This window comes from Ailuropoda melanoleuca, chromosome X (genome assembly GCF_002007445.2).
Source record: "Ailuropoda melanoleuca isolate Jingjing chromosome X, ASM200744v2, whole genome shotgun sequence".
NCBI classification, from domain to species: domain Eukaryota; kingdom Metazoa; phylum Chordata; class Mammalia; order Carnivora; family Ursidae; genus Ailuropoda; species Ailuropoda melanoleuca.
The window spans coordinates 16,392,410-16,412,164 of NC_048238.1; the positions used below are offsets into that span (position 1 = coordinate 16,392,410).

The window sequence follows — 19,755 nt, forward strand, 5'->3', positions numbered from 1 at the left end:
GTGCCGTCCATGTTGCAGCAAATGTTGAGAACTCGTTCTTTCTGATGGCTGAGTCATATTCCATTGTATATATGGACCACAGCTTCACTACTGGGTATTTACCCCAAAGATACAGACGTAGTGAAGAGAAGGGCCATATGCACCCCAATGTTCATAGACTACGAATTATTAAACCAGAAAAAAAGTCAAATTAAAAAAAAGAAGAAGGAATCATGTATTGATACAGACTTAGACCAAGTGCCCACTCTCATTGTCATTTTTTTTGGAGGGACACTGCTTCTGGGGAAAGCTGCCAGCTGCCCTGACATGTCTCTCCAGCTGCCCTTCTATACAGCTTTCTTTTTAAAATGCTGATGTGAGTATTAGATAATTAGAAATAAGTAGGACAAATAGCTTTCTCATCCCTTGACAATGCTGTTGGCCCAGATATTTCTCATAGTTTTTGTACAGATGGCTGTATGGTGTTGGCCATGCCTTCAGTATCTACGTTAGTCCTTCTAACCCAGGACTGCCAAAACCAGGTGAGTTCTCTCCTTCCTTAACTATCTGACTTTGGGTTGCTTATTACTGTAAATGAAATTAGATGTATAATGCCTACCTGGCCCTGTTTCCTCCTCCTTTTCTTCCGTCCCATAAGATAGGCATTTTGGGGGGGGGGATGTTGTCCTTTCTTTACCTTTACGTTTTTAAGGGCTTTGTCAACAACAGGGAGCAAATGATTTATACTGCTTGGAAGAAAATGTTTTTAAACAGGCTTATGCTGCAGATTCCTTTTTGCTCATTCTAGTCACTGTCTTTATGTCTGTTTTCCTACTGAGATGGAGGACAAATTTCTAAACAAGATTTGGTAGTTACTACCAGGTCCCATAAATTATTTCTGATAAACTCTTGTGTAATGTAATATGTGAAGTAGCTTGCCCCTGATTCTGAAAGTCATATCACATTTGTGGTGTTAAAAACGTGTTACAGCTCAGCAATTATTTTGAAAAAAAAAAAAGATATGGACTACCTACATTGATGCAAGTCAAAAAGGAACAATGAGGGGCGCCTGGGTGGCACAGCGGTTAAGCGTCTGCCTTCGGCTCAGGGCGTGATCCCGGCGTTATGGGATCGAGCCCCACATCAGGCTCCTCTGCTATGAGCCTGCTTCTTCCTCTCCCACTCCTCCTGCTTGTGTTCCCTCTCTCGCTGGCTGTCTCTATCTCTGTCAAATAAATAAATAAAATCTTAAAAAAAAAAAAGGAACAATGAGGTTAGGTTTAAAACTTAATTTTACTGCAAAACATTTTTTAAAGTTCATTATTCCCTTATTTAAATCTTTACTGCCCCTTCCTTGAAGCTCTTCCCCCAGATCCTTGATAAATTCAGTTCATATATCTCTTCCTACCATAAGCAGTCTGGTTTTGTGTCCTGGTACAACTCACATCCCAATCCAAAAGTTATTAAGCTCTCAAAGAATTTCATTTGTCTGATAAATTTGACTTAACTCCATATTTATTAGGTACCACCCATAGTCTCTTCTACTTTTTCATACCAATTCTTACTCTCCCTTAGACTAGTAGGGAAAGAGAACGTAACGGACCCTGTGGTAGATTTTATGATAATGCAATCAAAATATTTACTGCCCCTCTCTTTCCAGGTGCCCTAGTTGACAATGAGAATGACATATGTGGCTCACATTATATTCCCATTACACAGCTCTGGCTAAGTTAATGATGGCATGGCAGAAACAACGAACTATACACCAAATTACTTGTGCTTCCCCTTGCATAGTACAGGTTTCCCCTTCCATCCAAGCTTCTTATGAAAACTTTCCTAAGCCAAAATAGCATACAGCCAAGAGTATCCCCTGTTTTCTGAAAGTTTGCATTAGGCCACTTCACTTTTATGAAAGACCTACCTTAGTGTGGTAACAGCTTTTTTCTCAAATGTGAAAATTATTTTCTGATTTCTTTCAGTTAGCAAAAACAAATATGAATGTAGGTCTTTTGTAAAAGTGAAGTGGTATAACCAGAATTTTTGGAAAGCTAGGGGTTAGCAATATCTCTGGTAGGAAGCAAACCAGCCAGGGACTACACTTCCCAGCAATCCTTGCATCTATCTATCTATCTATCTATCATCTATCTATCTATCTATTTATCATCTATCATTTATGTGGGGCCATGTGACTAGTTCTTGCCAATGAAATGAGTGGAAATGGTATGCATCCCTTAGAGGACAAGTTGGTTGGGAAGCAGTGTGTATTCTCCATACTCTTTCCCTATTCTGTAGGCTTCATGCAGAAAAATATGATAAAGCTGGAAGATGAAGGAGGTACAAGATAGAAGGAGCCTAGTCCCTGAATAACCGCTGAGAGGAGAGATATAATAAGGCACATCTGTTTTGGACCTCTCATGAGGGAGAAACAAGTTCTGTTGTATCTTAGACATTTGGCATCTTTGGGGGGTAATTGTTATAGAGGCTAGCATTACTTTAACTAACGTACATGCTCATCCCCTTCTCTTTGGCCACGGAAAGACCCTTCGGGGTCCGTATAAGACTTAGTACTGGCCAAGGAGAAGTACCTATCTGCTGGGAGCTTCTGCAATAGAGTTTCCTTCCTGGTAGAAGGAGGGAGGAGTACAAGGAGCAGCCTGCCATTAACATCTTCATGCGTTTGACCATAATGGCATGAGGATGGGATGCTGGCCACAGCAACCTTCTTCTTCTTTTTTTTTTTTTTAAAGATTTTTATTTCTTTATTCGACAGAGATAGAGACAGCCAGCGAGAGAGGGAACACAAGCAGGGGGAGTGGGAGAGGAAGAAGCAGGCTCATAGCGAAGGAGCCCGATGTGGGGCTCGACCCCATAACGCCGAGATCACGCCCTGAGCCCAAGGCAGACGCCCAACCGCTGTGCCACCCAGTCGCCCCCACAGCAACCTTCTTAAAGCCAAGACACTCAGAGAAATGCTGCCCCAGAATCCTGATGTCACTGAGCTGCCTTTGGAGCTTATTATATATTATATGTGGTTAATAAATACCCTTAAAACTGAAGCCCTTCCTGCTGTGTTCAGTGAAACCATCCAAACTGGTTTACTTATTCCCAATTAAAACAACAACAACATTCATTTAACAAAGATTTATTGTGGGGTTACTCTGTGACAGGTGGTGTTCTAGGCGCTGGGGAATCTAAAAGCAAAAACAAAAACCAGGATCCTTGAGAGTGTCATCTCATGCAAGAATGTCGGTCTGGCAGAAAGATATGCAGATCAGAGGCCATGGATTTTAATTCATAGATTTCCTCAGTAACAACTGTGTTTATTTACTCACAAATATTTACTGAATTCCTGTGTTAGGTGGTAAGAATATTAGACAGTTAGGCAGCCTTGATGTCAAGAAGCTTACAGTGAAGGAGATAGACATTAGTCAAAGAATCACACAAATAAATGTCTCATCCCAAACTGTAATAATACACAAATATGTAACAGCAGACCTGGCCTCATTACCCATCACAAGTACAAATGACAACTGGCAAACTTGCAAATATAGCTAGGAGCTGTGTGGATGGGCAAGAGCCTCAAAGGGTTGAGCCTGTGTGATTTCCCTAAGCAGGAACTTTGAGGTGTAGTAGGCCAGGGCAAGCAAGGGCTCAAAAGCAAACTTTGGATTTGGAGCCCAGCTGAGTACTTCCTGACTGTATGTAGCCTTACATGAGCAACTTCACCTGCCTTGGTCCTCCTGGTAAAGTGAGCATAACAACAGTGCTTGTCTCAGAAAGTCATTCCTAAGGTTTAAGAGAGTGCATGGAAAGCCCTTAGTATAATGCCTAGCTGGCTCAGGTCTGGTTCTCCAGGAACAGAGTCTGAGGCCAGTTGGCATGCAGGAGGTGCATGGGGGAGTGCACAGAGGAGTGGAGGAAACAGGAGGGAGAACTTGGGCTGCAATGCAGCCTCAACAAAGGCCTCAGGTGAACCCACAGGAAGCAGATCTGAAGCTAAGACAGCCCTTCTGAATTGTCCCACCTTGAGGCAAGGGCTTTTGTACACCCAAATTACCCATTGGATACAGGCTACCCAAGTGAGGGGGTTTAACCTCAGTGATGCAGCCTCCCCTAGTCAAAGGCAATTCTTAGAGAGGAACTCCACCAACAAGCTTCACCAACTGTACTTCCAGCATCTGGAAAGAGACATCTGGAAGGATAAATATCTCACGCTTAAAGAGGAGGTCCATCCATATAGTGCATCATGACATCCTCCACATCAGCATTTAATGTAAACCATTAAGGCCATTATAGCAGCTGCTTAAAATTTTCCAAACCTGCCGACGACTTAAGGCTTGCTTTCTCATCATCAAAGTACAACTTCCTAAAGATTACAAGCAGAATTGTGATGCAAATATACATGAGCATGGGTCAAAAATATGTTGAATTTGTTAAGGAGCAGGATGACAGAACTGGATCGGGGGAGGATATGGGGATTGCTTGTTGGGCACGTGGATGTAGGTATACACACATCACCACAGGACATATGTTCAGTGGGGAAACAAATGCTGGGATGAGATCACAAAGTTAGGTACAAAATTGTTCAGTGGCCTGCAGGAACACAGAGACATAACCTTTAGTTAGCTTTTCTGTAAGATGAAAGTCATCTGCAACTTTCTGTCTACAAGTGAATAACTCCAGAGCCCGGGTCCTAGTCCAAGCACATGGCCAGTCATACAAAGCTGCATCCCCTGAGACTCAGCGGCCCTCGGGCTGCTGTGCTGAGACCACACTTTAGCAGGTCTTTGAAAGGGCATGCAGTTATCTTTTGGCCTTATTTCCATGTTCTTGATAATTTCTTACCATCAGTGAACACTGAACACCCCATACCAGCCATCAGGGCCGTCACTGCACAAGAGTGTCCCCTGAGAAGCCCTCCGAAGGTCAGGTCCATTAAGCAAATGAAATTTATCCTTTCCTTATGGTGGCACCAGTAAGATTCTGTTTGTTCTAAAACAATCTTTGCATCCCACCCTGGGGACCACATTCATTCCAACAAGCTCTCCACAAGTCTACTGTGCCTGACCTAGCTGCTTCTTAGCTATCACTTCTTTGTTGACAACTTTCTGGTCATTTCAAGATGAGCATACACACACTGCTAGGAAAATGTAATTAAAAGACAGATACCGGGGCGCCTGGGTGGCACAGCGGTTAAGCGTCTGCCTTCGGCTCAGGGCGTGATCCCGGCATTATGGGATCGAGCCCCACGTCAGGCTCCTCTGCTAGGAGCCTGCTTTTTCCTCTCCCACTTCCCCTGCTTGTGTTCCCTCTCTCGCTGGCTGTCTCTATCTCTGTCGAATAAATAAATAAAATCTTTAAAAAAAAAAAAAGACAGATACCACAGAGGGCTGCTGGCTGTAATTTGAAAAAGAAGTTATTTTACACAAAGGTTCAATTTCTTGGAACTCTATTCCTCATATTTTGCATTTCCTAAGATAAGGGGACATGGGGAAAGACTGCCTTAATACTATCTTGGAAGTCCAGAAGGCTGGTCACTTCAGACTTTTTCCCTAACATCAACCATCCCTCAGAGCCAACTGGAAGGATTAAACTTTGGCCTATCCTAACTTCTTCACAGAAGCTTCTCTCTTATTTACTGCATAGCTGAAGGGAGGGGTGGGAGTGAATTCTCTAGGTGTCACATCTGAAGCCTATCGGCTCCCTCTGCCCTTTGCAAGGTGACAGACTCTGGGCTGCAGCAAGGGTGATTTCTTTGCACCGTGTGTGGAGTGCGCACTGTCTTGGACCCTGACATGGATCCTAGGGTCGAAAAAGAAAACTATTTCCCTCCTGGTTAACATGGGCCATCTGTCCCGAAAACAAGAGCAAGTAAAGCCACTCCATGCCCCATAGATCTGATGGTCAGTGTTAAAGGCACGTTTTCAAGGGTTCAGAATTTTGAAAGCATTTTAATTCAGTTTCACCCACTCCATGTTTCTCATCGACTTAGAAGGACCATACTGGGTATCTGAGCCCGTGTTTGGCAGTCGATCCAATATTTATGCACAGAGAATGTGAAACAACACAAAACAGCTCACATAAATCAGGTTACCTAAACACCACATTAATTTGGCTTGTTGGGACAGGAAGATGGGGAAGTGATTGGTTCAGGGAATACTACTTTCAAATCCCATGTTCTTGCTTCTAGGTACAATGGGGACGTGAACTAATAATACAGCCCGCTCTGCTGCTTTGAGTGGATGGATGGATAAGACATGCTCGCAAAAGCACACTCAAATGAAAATTAGATAGTAGTGATGGCAGCACAATTTTGTGAATGAATCAAAGATGGAGTTGTACAAAGGGAGGATATTTTTTATAACATGTGAATGATATCTCAATAGTTTTTTTTTTTTAAAGCACACTCAGAACGAAGATTCCCCGTGGGGGTCCTAGCCCTTCTCAGCTGTAAGCACCTGCTCTAGCAAAAGCACTTCTGCTGCTCAGGGGCAGAAGAACCTGTCAACTCCCCTGGGGGTACCAAAGCTGGGGCCCTGGAGGCTACCCCAGTCTGTCAAGTTCCAGCACTGTGTCCTCAAGGAAGTAATCCTCTCCTACCAACCTCATAACCTGGAGAAGTCTTAGGACCACCTCACATACAGCAGGAACTGAGAACGTACTGCTCTTCAGGTTCACTCCTGCAGAAGAAGCTTAAACCATGGCAAGGAGAGGCCACTGCTTCTCACCTCCTGAGATCATGGCGGGGCATCAGTTCAAGATCTTTAGTGGCTTGTGCCAAGCCTTGTGCTTAAATTTTCCTCTGAATTAAACCTTGAACCAAAACTGGTACCCACACCTTGGACCCTGCTCCTGTCTTTATAATTTCCTCATTGACTTCTGGGCCCTCATTCCCATCCCATCAGAGATACTAAACTCAGTTGACCCTCAAGAGACGTTAAGCCAAATGCTCTCTCTCCACAGGAAGCGAAATGCTCTCTCTCCACTCCTGCCCCATCATACATTATATTCTTATGTCTCTTGGGAATGTCATTGATGTCTATTTTAGGTTCCAAATTCTATTTATCAGACTACACTGTTTTAGTTATGGAAGTTTTATCACAATATTCAGCTGTTCGGGGGAAATGCTCCCTTTTTAAAAGCTCATTTTTTAAAGTTTCTTAGCTTTGTGTTTACTTTCTTACATGTACTGTATAATTATATTTACAAGTTGTGAAAAAAGAAATTCCATTGACTGGGACTTGATTTAATTTATAAATACTGCACAAAAGTGAGTGTTCCTACTATGAGTCTCCTTCACACACACAGGTTTTCCCACCTGGGGACATGACACGTCCTCCCATTCACATCTAATATCCTTCAATCAAGTTTTAGATATAGTTTGTTATTTCCAGGAATTTTCTGGGTTTTCTTGGCATCAACTTCCTATTAATTGTTAATGGGTAAGAAAACTACTGATTTTTCTTTAGTAGTTGGCTCACCTGTGAAAATACTGTAAGAGTCTTTCACTTGTTTCTCTTTGGGTCTGCCCTGCCCCCAAGCACTACCTGTAAAGGCTTCTCTTTTCTGTTCCTAAGCATTCTCACTCTACTTTCTCACATAATTGTGTTTCTTGAACAATACTGAAGAGCAGGGATGGAGGTCACTCTGCGTTGTGCCCCCAAAGTAATGGGTAATGTGCCACAGTGTACCTCTAGAAACAAAACAGTTCCTTACATTTGCTTTCCAAATTTAGTTAACAAAGCATTTGACTAATAGAACACCTGTACATACTAAGAAAATTTTAGGATGTTCACAAAATAAAAATTGCTCTTAGGAGTGACTGGCCACCACTGCGACCTTATGGCCAGGGCTCAAGACGACAGAAGCTACTTGTAATGCTACTTTCAAAGACCAGCATAGGGAAAGAGGATGTCCACTCCTGTGCACTCAACAGAGGCTTTGTCAGCAGAGCTGAGGAGGGCTGCATTGACTGGATCCCCGGCTTCAGAGATAGCAGCCCAGAAAAGTTATCATGACAGTTTCAACATTCCCACTCCAGTTCTGCCCTCCTGGCTCTTGGTCTTGGCTGGTATTGTCTCCCAGGCTGTAGACAATTCGTGAATCAGATTAAAAAAAAAAAAAAAGCTGGTCTGGGTTTTAGCTTACTGGAAAATAAGGGTCACCATACCCATTATAATTTTGTTTAAATGCCAGATTGTTATGTGGAATGTTTTTGTGGATTACATTAAGGATAACCACATCTTAGTTAGCTAGAATTGCCTCACATCAGTGGTATGAAAGTACAGCAACTTTACTGTACCTAGAAGTTCATCATGTCCTGGGGACAGCTCATCACTTAAGCTTATTTCCACAGTTGGCTGCACTTGGAACTGCCAACAGAGAAATTTTAATGAGTTTGACAGGGAAAGGACACCAACACAGGATTTTTGGTTTTTCTCCACATAGGTTTTAAAAGATGTGACTTGGTTTCAGAACATTTCTTCACTGAGCCTACAGAAACAAACAAAACACTAGCAAGCCATCAGACTCTTCGATGAAAATGTATTTCACGTTAAACACAACGTACAGATGATGCAAATGAGGCATCACCATGGTCACAATGGTGCTGTGAGGTACAACGGATCACAACAAAACAAACATTTAGCAAAATAAAGCTGTAAGAAAGATGGTGAATCATTTTTTGAAAGTCAGACCATGCTGTCATTTTCTGTGTGCTTGTCATGAAAGGGATTTTCCCCTGATATTCATCAAGATCAATGGCACTGCATTACTGGAGGCATGTATTTTATTTAATATATACACATACACAAACATACACAGTTTTCATAACTAATAAAGCCTTAAACTGTAGCTGGTTTTAAAAGCACATGAACAAGATTACTATTGAGACTTCTTTTTATCTCCTGGTTGCAAACCTCAGTCAAAATTATGGATCTTTTTCAAACGCTTTACCATACAACTCAAAAAAAAAGTTCCAAAAGTCGTCAGATTTTTTAATCTGAAAGTCACATTTCACCACAAAATTAAAATTAAGAAAACACATTATTATATGGCATGAAACATGTGGAGTATACATTCTCATGTCATTTGTCCCCCGTTCAGATGTTTTCATGTTGAAGTTTATTAAAGTGATATATTGGGTCCAGTTCAGGGCCCCCTTGTTCCAGAACACTATCATTTTCATTTGTGCCAGTCTTCATCAGAGTTGGGCAAACACAGGAGCAAACTAAAAGGGTCCCAAGATCCAAGAGAAAAGCGATAGCAAAAACATGAAAACCAACCACCTGTGCATGAGACACACAATTCACTCAAACTTCCTTCGGCCCAAAAGCCACTTGATGGCTTGGAGATTTTTTTAAGGTGCAACAATGACAAGATCCTTGCTAGACTGAGGTGCCCACGTCTATAAGAAAGTGCGTAAGTGAACAGAAATTATTCTGCACTCCTTGTTTCCTTAATCAACCAGACATATTCTGTTAGGTCCCCAAGGAGTAATGTGGGGCAACACATTTTACAGGTGGCTAAGCTTAATAATACAAAAAGCTTCTTGATAGAGTAACTTCCAACAAAGAAACCCCAGAGAAGGGGGAAAACCCTCTGGAATTTCTTCTAAACACAGACAAGGAGATAGGCAGCCCAAGTTCAGTATATATGTTTAAGTAGAGTCTGGGTTAATGTCTAGAATATTTACAGGAAAAGACATCTACATGTCTATGTACTCCAACTTTGGGAATAAGAACAGCTATAAGGTGAATTTCCAACACAGAATCACCTGGGTTATTGAGAGGATCACTAAGATAATAAAGTAGTACTGGAAGCACTGTATCAGCAGCTGAAGCTCATAAATAGAACTGTAACATGAAACTTCGCTAAAGCCTAACAAGGCCAACGTTTTAATGTTTCTACCAAGATTGGCCAGTGTTCGACACACTAACTAGGAATATGCAGTTACATTTTGATCTAATAATTTGGAATCCAGTTATATAGGACAACAGAAGCTTCTTCAGAGGACCGGCAGCTCGGATTTGACTACCAGCAGCTTCATGGGTTCTCCAACCACCACCTGTGTCAATTCAAAAACAAAACCAGGTAAGATGAATGAAGAGACCACGTTGTACCTATTCTTTCTCACTAAAATGATCACACTGTGTGGGACTTCCTACCTTCTTGTAATTGTATTTTCCTTGGCTCATATAGTATCTTTCAACTGAGGTGCTACAGCATTTTGGGTAGGACTATGCTATTAGGTGGCCACATTCTGTTTGGGTGGGACTGTCCTAACACCTGCAGGATGCTTAATGTCCCGAACTCTGCTTTCCAAATGGCAGTGCTGCCCCCAGCCATTGTGACAACAAAAACCCTCCAACACATTTTAAGATTTCAGAAGAGGACTAATTCTAAGAAGCCAAATGCAGTCAAAACAAACAACTAAGAAAACACATGCTTATTTATGTTTTTTTCTATCCCATTCTTTTTGTTTTTTTTTATTTTAATTCAGTTACTTAACATACAGTGTACTGTTAGTTTCATGTGTACGCTATAGTGATTCAACACTTCTGTACATCAGCCAGCGCACATCACGACAAGTGCCTTCCTTCATCCTCATCACCCAACCCCCTACCCACCTCCCTTCTGTAACCAGCAGTCTGTTCTCTAGAGTTAAGAGTCTATTTCTTGGTTTGCCTTTTTTTTTGTTCCCTTTTGCTCGTTTGTTTTGTTTATTAAATTCCACATATGAATGAAGTCATACGGTATTTGTCTTTCTCTTGCTGACTTATTTCACTTAGCATAATACTCTCTAGGGACATGGTTTATTCTAAAAATTACCTGCCATGCATTCCCTTTCATGTGTGAAAGGGCCACAACTTCTTTCCCTAGAATCAAGAGAAGAGATGCACTGTCTACAGCCAAAAGCTGAGCACAGAAAGATGTATACAAAATACACTGGCCTTGGTCGTGTGGTCTCCCCAACCTGTTTCCTCATTTGATATGACTTAAGTAATCTCTGTACCCAACAAGGGGCTCAAACTCCCTGAGATCAAGAGTCACATGCTCCTCCAACTAACCCAACCAGGCGCCCCAAAATAGACTTTAATATTCTTTTTAGTAGGCTCTATGCCCAACATGGGGCTTGAACTCACAACTCCATGATCAAGAGCTGCATGCTCTACTGACTGAGCCAGCCAGGCACCCCACGTTTCTTCATTTGAGAAACAGAAAGGTTGGACTATATAATATCAGTCATTGAAGTTCTGTTATAGGAGTGGAGGGTAAGAGACACTTAACTCTAGGAAACGAACTGAGGGTTGCTGGAAGGGAGGTGGGTGAGGGGATGGGGTAACTGGGTGATGGGCATTAAGGAGGGCACTGGGTATTATATGCAAATGATGAATTACTGAACTCTACCTCTGAAACTAACAATACACTATATGTTAATTAATTGAATTTAAATTAAATAAAACTTTTTTTTAAAGATTTTATTTATTTATTTGACAGAGATAGAGACAGCCAGCGAGAGAGGGAACACAAGCAGGGGGAGTGGAAGAGGAAGAAGCAGGCTCATAGTGGAAGAGCCTGATGTGGGGCTCGATCCCACAACCCCGGGATCACGCCCTGAGCCAAAGGCAGACACTTAACCGCTGTGCCACCCAGGCGCCCCTAAATTAAATAAAACTTTTAAAAAAGAAAGTGAGAGTGTGCTGAGAATACAAAAATGTTTCGAAGAATCTAAAGTGGGAGGACAATTGGAATTAAGTTATGAAAGGATTTCATAATAGATTCTAATTATGTTTTTGTCATCAAAAACAAATAAGCCCCAAACTGAAGTAAATCCAATGTGAGGTATATATAACCAAGTCACACAAATGCAGAGTGTTTATAACCCATTTTGGCAAGAAAAAAGGCCAAAGGTGGGGAACGAAAGCTTCAGGACGCAAATTTCAGTTCTCCATTCCCCCACTCCCTCAGGTGTAATCCAAGAAAAAATGTTTGCTTTAAAAGATTCCAGAATGGGTCAATAGAACAGCAAATTGTTTGGCTCAATGCTCCTCACTGTATATAAATGATTGTAGATAGAATGTGGGATGTCACTGAGTAAAACTAAGGGAGAATTTCATTTTATTAATACCACCTTGCACCACTATTACAGCATTTCTCGCTTTGCCTCTAAAAATTGTGCTACTCCAGACAGATGGCTGGTCAAACTTTTAGCAGTGCTTCTCAACACACACACCCATCCACAAACCCCAAACAGCAGGGGTGGGTATGGTGAGGTGTGGCAACGAAGGCTCTCATACAAAGGATTTACTTGAAATCCATCTCAATTATTGTGTGTGTTGCAGTATATACTATATAGAGGTCCCCCCCATCTCAAAGAACGTTCCTATGAAACCTTTTGTAATGGCATAAGGTGAAGAAGCAATTACCACTTTTAGATGAAAAATTTTTTGAGCACTTCCAGACTCCAAAAATAACCTCTTAGGCTTTTCTGATACTTTAGAACACATCTTGCCAATGGATGTGCAAAATAAATGGAGATAAAAGACAGATGCTCACAGACAGTGCAAAGCTATGGCAGCTGAATGCTGAGTGCAGTTCTCAGGAAGGAGCTTGGCGGAGCCACTCTCACTGCTCAGGGTGCACACTGCCTCTATAAAAGCTGGCTGCAAGATGAACGCTGAATACTATTTTCACATTTTGCTTTTTTTTTTTTTGTAAAAGCGAGAATCCTCTTTTTTATTACTTTCAGTTAATATAAACAGGAAGTAATGTAGGTGTTTCGTAAACTACATTTGGCATAGCATGGAACTTTTGAAAAACTGGTGATACCCGTATTCCTAAAACTGACCATCCAAGAGACTGAGAGATGTTTATCCCACCTTCGCAAACCCCAGTTGGAGAGGTATAAATTTAGACTATAATCAAAAGACTGTACTGTACCTTTCATTAAAGAGATGTATTTGTCAACAGAAGGTGTTCAGAGTATTTTCTTGGCCAGGACTGTTAAATCCTTCAATCAGGTTTTTGTTACAGTCATCCAGGCTGAGATTTTCACTGGATCGCTTGGGGTACATGGGGGGGCCAGTGAAATCTAGGAGATCCTGAAGTGCTCGGGCATTACCAGTTCCATTTTGGTCCAGAGACACCCCAGGAATCATTTCACTTACTGGTGAAAATTCTGGGATGGAGATAAGCTCTTCCTTTGAAACAGGACTGGAATGTGGGGAGGGGGAGAGAAGGAGAGAGGTAGAGAGAGAGAAAGAGGCAAAAACTAATTCTATTTCCAATATTTGGTTATATTACTTTTCTAGAGAAGATGGATTTAGAGCCAGAGCTGGTGTGAAACATACTACACAAAATACAAGTTAGTACAACTCTGAGACACTGATAGACACAAGGCCCCCATGGAGGAGAACAAGGGAAGTGGACTGCACAGGGCTGTGAAGGCCAAGCTCACACTGTCCACAGAAAGAAAGAAAATAAAGCCAAAGGCACCAGCACTGCAGAGAAGCCAACCACTTTGAAAACTTTCAAAATGGGGAAACCAAATAGAAAGCAAATGCTAGAAGTTAAAACTGAGCTGAGGAAGGGCCCTAATCAGCACTGGGGCTCCTAGTGCTGCTTTTCTCTAGCAGTGTCACTGTGGATGAGCTGTTTTTTTCTCCCCTGGCCTCAGTTTCCTCTGCTGTACAATGGGGTGAACAATCATTTCTTCCTACCAGGGCTCCCGTGAGCGTGATATGATCGTACCGAGGAAGTCTGTGTGGAGCCACCAGCAGCAAGTGCTCGGTTTCGGTGGGAGCCATCGTTAACATGGACCCCACCATTCACCTAGTCCCCTGCAGAGCAAATCTCTCCCATGTTCCCGCTCTAAAGTGAGGTCCCACTGCACCCTGACTTATCCAGCTCCTGCCCAGCACGCCTGGCTCGCTCTCTCTTCAACCTGGAGATGGAAGAAGGAGTTTCACAGCTGTGTCAACCACAGGCCTAGCTCAGATGAGTGCTGGGCTGGTATGTGAGGTCCTGTCACTTGGAGTCTTTCTTAACAGCCAGAGTAAGGCTGCTGCAAGGTTTGACTATTCTTTTCTTCCTTGATAAGATCTGAGAGAAGAATCTGCAAAAACCAGTTGAACTGAAGAAACTCAGAAAATCCATCTCCCTCATACTCAGCCTAGTTAAGGGGCAGTAGAAGATGTAACACCACTTCTGGTGGCTGTAGCCTAGGAAAACTGCCCCATCAGCAGAAACACCCACCCCATCTCCACCTCACCTTGCCTCCTTTCCCTGGGTTTAAACAGCTGGTCAGAGCGTGAGGAGGAGAAAACGCCGCAAGCTTGGGTGCAACCTCCAGGAGTCATCTCTCTCTAAATGCAGAGGTGACCACAGGAGAACTCGGAGCACACACAAAGCCCTTCGCTTTCCTGAACCCTGGTGGATGCTGTGTCTTATCCCATACCCCACTCCCAGAGACATAAAGAATAAGCAGAGGTAGGCTCAACATAGGGTGGGGGCAGAAATGTTGCACTAATGTTTAAGATGCCTCAGCAGTTTTGCCCTGGGGGCTGAGGAGATGGACGATGGAGGCAATGGCTGTCTCTGCAGAATTTGCTCTACTGGTGACGGGGTGCTGGACCCTGGGTTTTTACATATTCGGCTCAAGGCCAGGGAGCACAAGCTGGGATATTTACAATCACTGTGCCCTACGAAAGACCCTCCTGTCCAGACAAAGCTGAAAATTCACAGCCAAGGAGAAAAGGGTAAGTTCTGGCCAGATGGAGGTCTGACAGAACTTTTGCAAAATGCTGTCACTATCTTCTGACTCAGACAGCTGCCCCCACTCAACTGCCCCAACCACAGCCAGCGAGAGAGGGAACACAAGCAGGGGGAGTGGGAGAGGAAGAAGCAGGCTCCCAGCAGAGCAGGGAGCCCAATGTGGGGCTCGATCCCATGCCCTGAGCCGAAGGCAGATGCTTAACGACTGAGCCACCCAGGCGCCCCTGAATTCTCCTTTTGATTGGAATTAATTTGCCAGGTAATATCATCTACAAACATACTAGTTTAAGAATTCCTTAAGATGTTAGTATCTGAAAGCAAATTAGATTCCTTATCAAGTCCCCAATGACAAGTTTATTTAACATAAGACACTGGACACAGTGAGTCCTGTTGGTGTTCCACTCAGGTCCCCTTTGGCTGTAGGTGCACCCGTTTCCCAGCTGCAGAGAGAGCAGGCTGCTAATAACTCATAGCTGCCACCCTCTATCTCTGAATGACCACCTTTGGCTGACAGGAGCCCTATGCCCACGGAAGTTATACCTGCATCCCCCATCTTGGGTGACCACACTCAATGACTGATGGATACAGTGGCACAAAGGCTGCCAACCTTAATCAGACCACTCTCTGGTAGAAATTCATCCTCCAGAGCTCCCGTAGGACCTGCCGAAATAATCCTTGCTTAGTGACTTCCCCTGTCCCATCCTGCTTTCCACCCTTCACTTGCTCCAGAGAACTCTTGAACTATAAATCCCATGCCTTAGAATACCTGTCCCAGGCTCTACTTCTTTTTTTAATATTTATTTGTTTGAGAGAGAGAGAGAGTTTGTACACAAGGAGGGGGAGGGGCAGAGGGCGAGAACCTTCAAGCAGACTCCCTGCTGAATGCAGAGCTGGACATGGGGCTCAATCCCATGACCCATGAGATCACAACCTGAGTTGAAACCAAGAGTTGGATGCTCAATCCACTGAACCACCCAGGCGCCCCTCCCAGGCTCCACTTCTAAGGAACCCTACCTAAGACACTAATAAACCACTGATAGCTCTCTGAATGCCAATGGAACCTATTTTAGTTGATTCAGGTGTATAAAAGACTAAAAAAATCAATGAAAAGGCAGTGGAGGTGTTTGGAGAAGAGATGAGGCTCACATGCAAAATAAATCAACCTACCTTACATCCATAGACTGAACTTCTTCAGTTGAGTCATCCAGACTGTTTGATTTCCCATCAAGGGTGTCCAGATGAACAAGTCCCCCAACTGGTTTAAGCCCGTTAGAGAAAATGTCTTGGGGGAAAGTTTCTGGGGCAGTACGCCCCACGCCATTAACTTCCTGGCAGGTGTTTAATCCATTTATTTCTGATTGAGAACACAAAGTCATTCTGTTAACCATAAAATATCCAGAACAATGAAATAACAGAGGAAATATATATTGAGGCAATTAATTTAATCCTCTGCCTTGCCAACAGTGCAACACCTTTTGAAAAAAACAAACAAACAAACAACAACAACAACAAAAACCCTGTGTCATCAGTTTCACACAGGGAAAAGAAGACTAATGACATCATCAGTGTCTGTGCAGGGCTCCAGACCCACCCAGGAGGCTTGGTGTCTTATACTGTGCAGGTCCCCAGGCTCTGTATTCTTGAGCCCCAAGGCAAAGGAGAGATGTGGAGTGCCTCTGAGATGGACACACCCTTCTGACTTTGGTTGCCATAATATATTCACATCTAAGGAGTTTTAAATATACTTGAGGGAGAAGAGCCAGACTGCCCGGAAGTCTGGAAGACAGGAAAAACCACCGTAGCATAGCAGAGTTGGTTCTGAATAGAAACTGACCAGCTGTTAAGCTCCCTGGAAAGTGGCATGGGCCAGCAGGTGGCCAGCTTTCTGTGCTGGCACTATTCGAGTACTGCTTTTTGAATGGACCTGACAGGCCTGTGGTGGAGATGGAGACTCCACCAGAAGGGAGACTACACAGTCTCCTAGCAATAACACTTTTAAGACCCCTGGGTGCTTGTGCTCTGCAGGACATGCTATGAGTGCATACCTGCTGAAAGGAAGAACTCGAGAACCAGTTCTCGCACTCACCTATTTTGTTTGGGACAACTGGTTTTGTCTTTTTTTCCACACACACAGCAGACTGAAGCTCCACCTTTGGGTCTTCTTTCTGAAACACATACAGGGAAGGGTGACTTTACACAGAAAGACTAGTGCTTCTGAAAAGCATCAAAGGGTATTTGGAACTGTGCTGAGCCATCTGCCTGTTCCATAGTAATTCTTGGAAACTTTTGAGCTTATTACAAATCAGCTGTGTTTCCCTTATTAATATGTCAGTATTTTCTGTTTTATTCAGGGACTACTGTGCCTCTCTCTGCATCCCTACCCCCACTTCTTGGAGGAAATCTTTCATTACCACCCTGTCTCTGAAACTCTTCTCTTAGACTTCTCTTTCCTTACAGGTACCTAGAGCCTCCTTAATCTAGCCAGGAACAAAGTAGGAAGAGTTCAATTTTTCTGGCTGTTCCTCTTCAAGACCAGCAATTCCACTGAATATACTGTGCCACTCTTTTCTCCTCAGTCTGTAAACTATTAAAATGGCGCTCTGAACACCTACCTTCACTTCTGGAGACACATCGCTCTTCCTCGTTCTCTTCATGATTTCATCAATTCTCTGGAAACCAAAAGAACCAGGTAAGAGGACTACAATACCAAATACACATAAAAGCAGCTGGGTCTATATGCAATTTCATATGTCAGAAAACTTATAAAAGAGAAACATCAGCACAGGATAATGAGTACAGAAAGGTTTTCCAAATATACACCTCTGCCCTATAAACAAGGTCAAATGCTTGAGAAGTGAACTAATACCTAAAATCAACAGTTTTGATCCCATCTTTTTCGTTCCTCTCTGTAGGTTACCTAAAAATTAACAAATCACCACCTGCCATTCTAGAGGACCACCCTAGAGAAAGTGAAGCTGAGGTGCAGGTCAGGAGGGGAGGCCTGAAATTGGTCTCCTAGCCCTCAGGCCTAAAGTAGTACAAAGACTGGGCTGGATCTAGGACACCTTGGGAATGGAGCTTTATAAGCCTCCTTAAACCTAACTTTATCCCTAATTACATGAAATGTAAATGGATGGGACACTCCTATGAAAAGACAAAGACTGAAACTGGATTAAAATAACAAGTCCTAACTATATGCTGCTTACAAGAGACATACTAATAAGGACACACATAGGTTCAAAGTAAAAGGATGGAAAAATATTTACCATGTAGACACTAACCATAAAAAGGCTGACAAAGAGGACTTTACGACAATTATTACTGGAGATAAAGATATATTAGCAATAAAGGGGTCAATTCAACAGGAAAATGAAATAATATGAAATATGTATTCACTTAACAGCAGAGCTTCGAAACATACAAAAGTTGATAGAACTGGAAAGAGAAATGGATAAATTCATAATCACGAAGCTTTCAACACTCTTCTCTGTTACTAATAAAACAAGATGACAGAAAACCAATGGAGATACAGAAGATTTGAACAGCACTACCAACAAACTTGACCTAATTAAATTTTAAGATCACTCTACCCAAGAACTACAGAACAGAACTGGATTCATTTCCTGTTCTTGCCTCACCCTAACTCCTCCCGATCCTTAGCTCTTACCTTCTTCCTCTCCAGTCGCTCCTGCTCAATCTGCAGCATGATCTGTTCTCTTTCTAGACGCATCTGTTTAGCTGCCTCCTGGGCCTTTGCTTCTGCTGCTTCCTTCTGACAGAAACAGGAAAACCAAGGCACAGACTCTACTAAGCTGAGAAAACAGTGTAGTGGGATTCCTTGGGATATGCCCATGTCCTTCCACCTTATCATCTACCTCAAAGGGAATGTTGTTTCAATATTCAGTGTGGATTTACACAGCCTGCTCTATGACACAGTAGACGTGACCAGGCCTCACTCATATCTCAGTCCACCATGCAAATTACCTGCAGATAGTTCCCATACTGCCTGCCAAGGTCTTTCTGTGTCTGAGGGCAGTCTCTAGTCATGTGCATGCGGCCAGGAGTTTCAGAAACTGAGTATGGAGCCAGATGTGGGCCTTGATCCCACAACCCCAAGACGACAACTAGAGCCAAAACCAAGAGCTGGATTCTCAACCAAATGAGCCACCCAGGTACCCCAGGAGTTTCAGAAACTTAACTCCCTAAGGAATGACCTAAAACCATGAGAGGCAGGAGTTGACAGATAAATAATCCAGTTTCCTCACCCCTCAGAGGGACAATTCTAAGGAATATTGCACAGTCTCTTAAAGAATGCCAAAGGGACTAGCTCCCAGTGGTCCACAGTAAGCTACTCATCAGTTCGCTTATATGGGCTTTCCTCTCACTTCCCTACCAGCTTCCTGGGATCTTATCCCAAATAAACTACTGGCACCCAAATTCTCATCCTTGGGTCTACTGTTTGGGGAATGTGAACTGACATACAGCAAACATTACAAACTTTATTTGTTTGCCCAAAGTAACTCATACTTAATAACCAGCCCAGTTAAAGAAAAAATTTCAAGTAAATATTACGAGTCATTAAAATTTAACTCATTTTACCCAATATTAACTAAAGCCCTTAAGGAGAGTCCATATGAAGACTCATACAGTACCTGCTTTTCAATAATGGCTTTTTCTTGCTTTTCTTTTTCTTGTTTTTCCTTTTCTTGCTCTTCTTTTAATAACAGCTCCTCCTTGGCCTTTCTCTTAGCCTCCTCTTCTGCCTTTCTCTTTTCTTCCTCTTCCTGCCGCTTCTTTTCCTCTTCCTGCTTATGGGCTTCCTCTTCTAGGTGAAGTCTTTCCTCCTCTGCCTTTCTTTTCAATTCCTCTCTCTCCAGCCTTTTGAGAATATAACTGTTGTTAAGAGATGATGACATTCTCAAAAGGCAAACTGCCAAAGAACTGTGTGCTGGCAGGAGAGCATAAGGTACAACATAGTCACAGACATGTGCACTTGAATTA

At 42.8% G+C, this 19,755-nt stretch overlaps 1 protein-coding gene across 8 annotated transcripts in view; it reads right to left on the reverse strand.

The window, feature by feature from the left end:
- Positions 1 to 8,515: 8,515 nt before the first annotated feature.
- Positions 8,516 to 19,755, reverse strand: part of MAP7D2 (MAP7 domain containing 2) — a 115,175-nt gene continuing 103,935 nt past the window's right edge. For 6 of the 8 annotated variants that reach the window (XM_034649450.1, XM_034649446.1, XM_034649445.1 and 3 more), the window contains 7 exons: positions 19,407 to 19,632; positions 18,422 to 18,526; positions 17,367 to 17,423; positions 16,841 to 16,919; positions 15,922 to 16,108; positions 12,922 to 13,194; positions 8,516 to 10,045 (listed from right to left, as the gene is read on the reverse strand). In XM_034649450.1, coding sequence (XP_034505341.1) covers positions 12,945 to 13,194; positions 15,922 to 16,108; positions 16,841 to 16,919; positions 17,367 to 17,423; positions 18,422 to 18,526; positions 19,407 to 19,632 — 904 coding nt within the window. In that variant the 3' untranslated portion in view covers positions 8,516 to 10,045; positions 12,922 to 12,944. The remainder of the gene's footprint in view (positions 10,046 to 12,921; positions 13,195 to 15,921; positions 16,109 to 16,840; positions 16,920 to 17,366; positions 17,424 to 18,421; positions 18,527 to 19,406; positions 19,633 to 19,755) is intronic. The other 2 variants (XM_034649444.1, XM_034649449.1) reach the window with 2 other exon arrangements.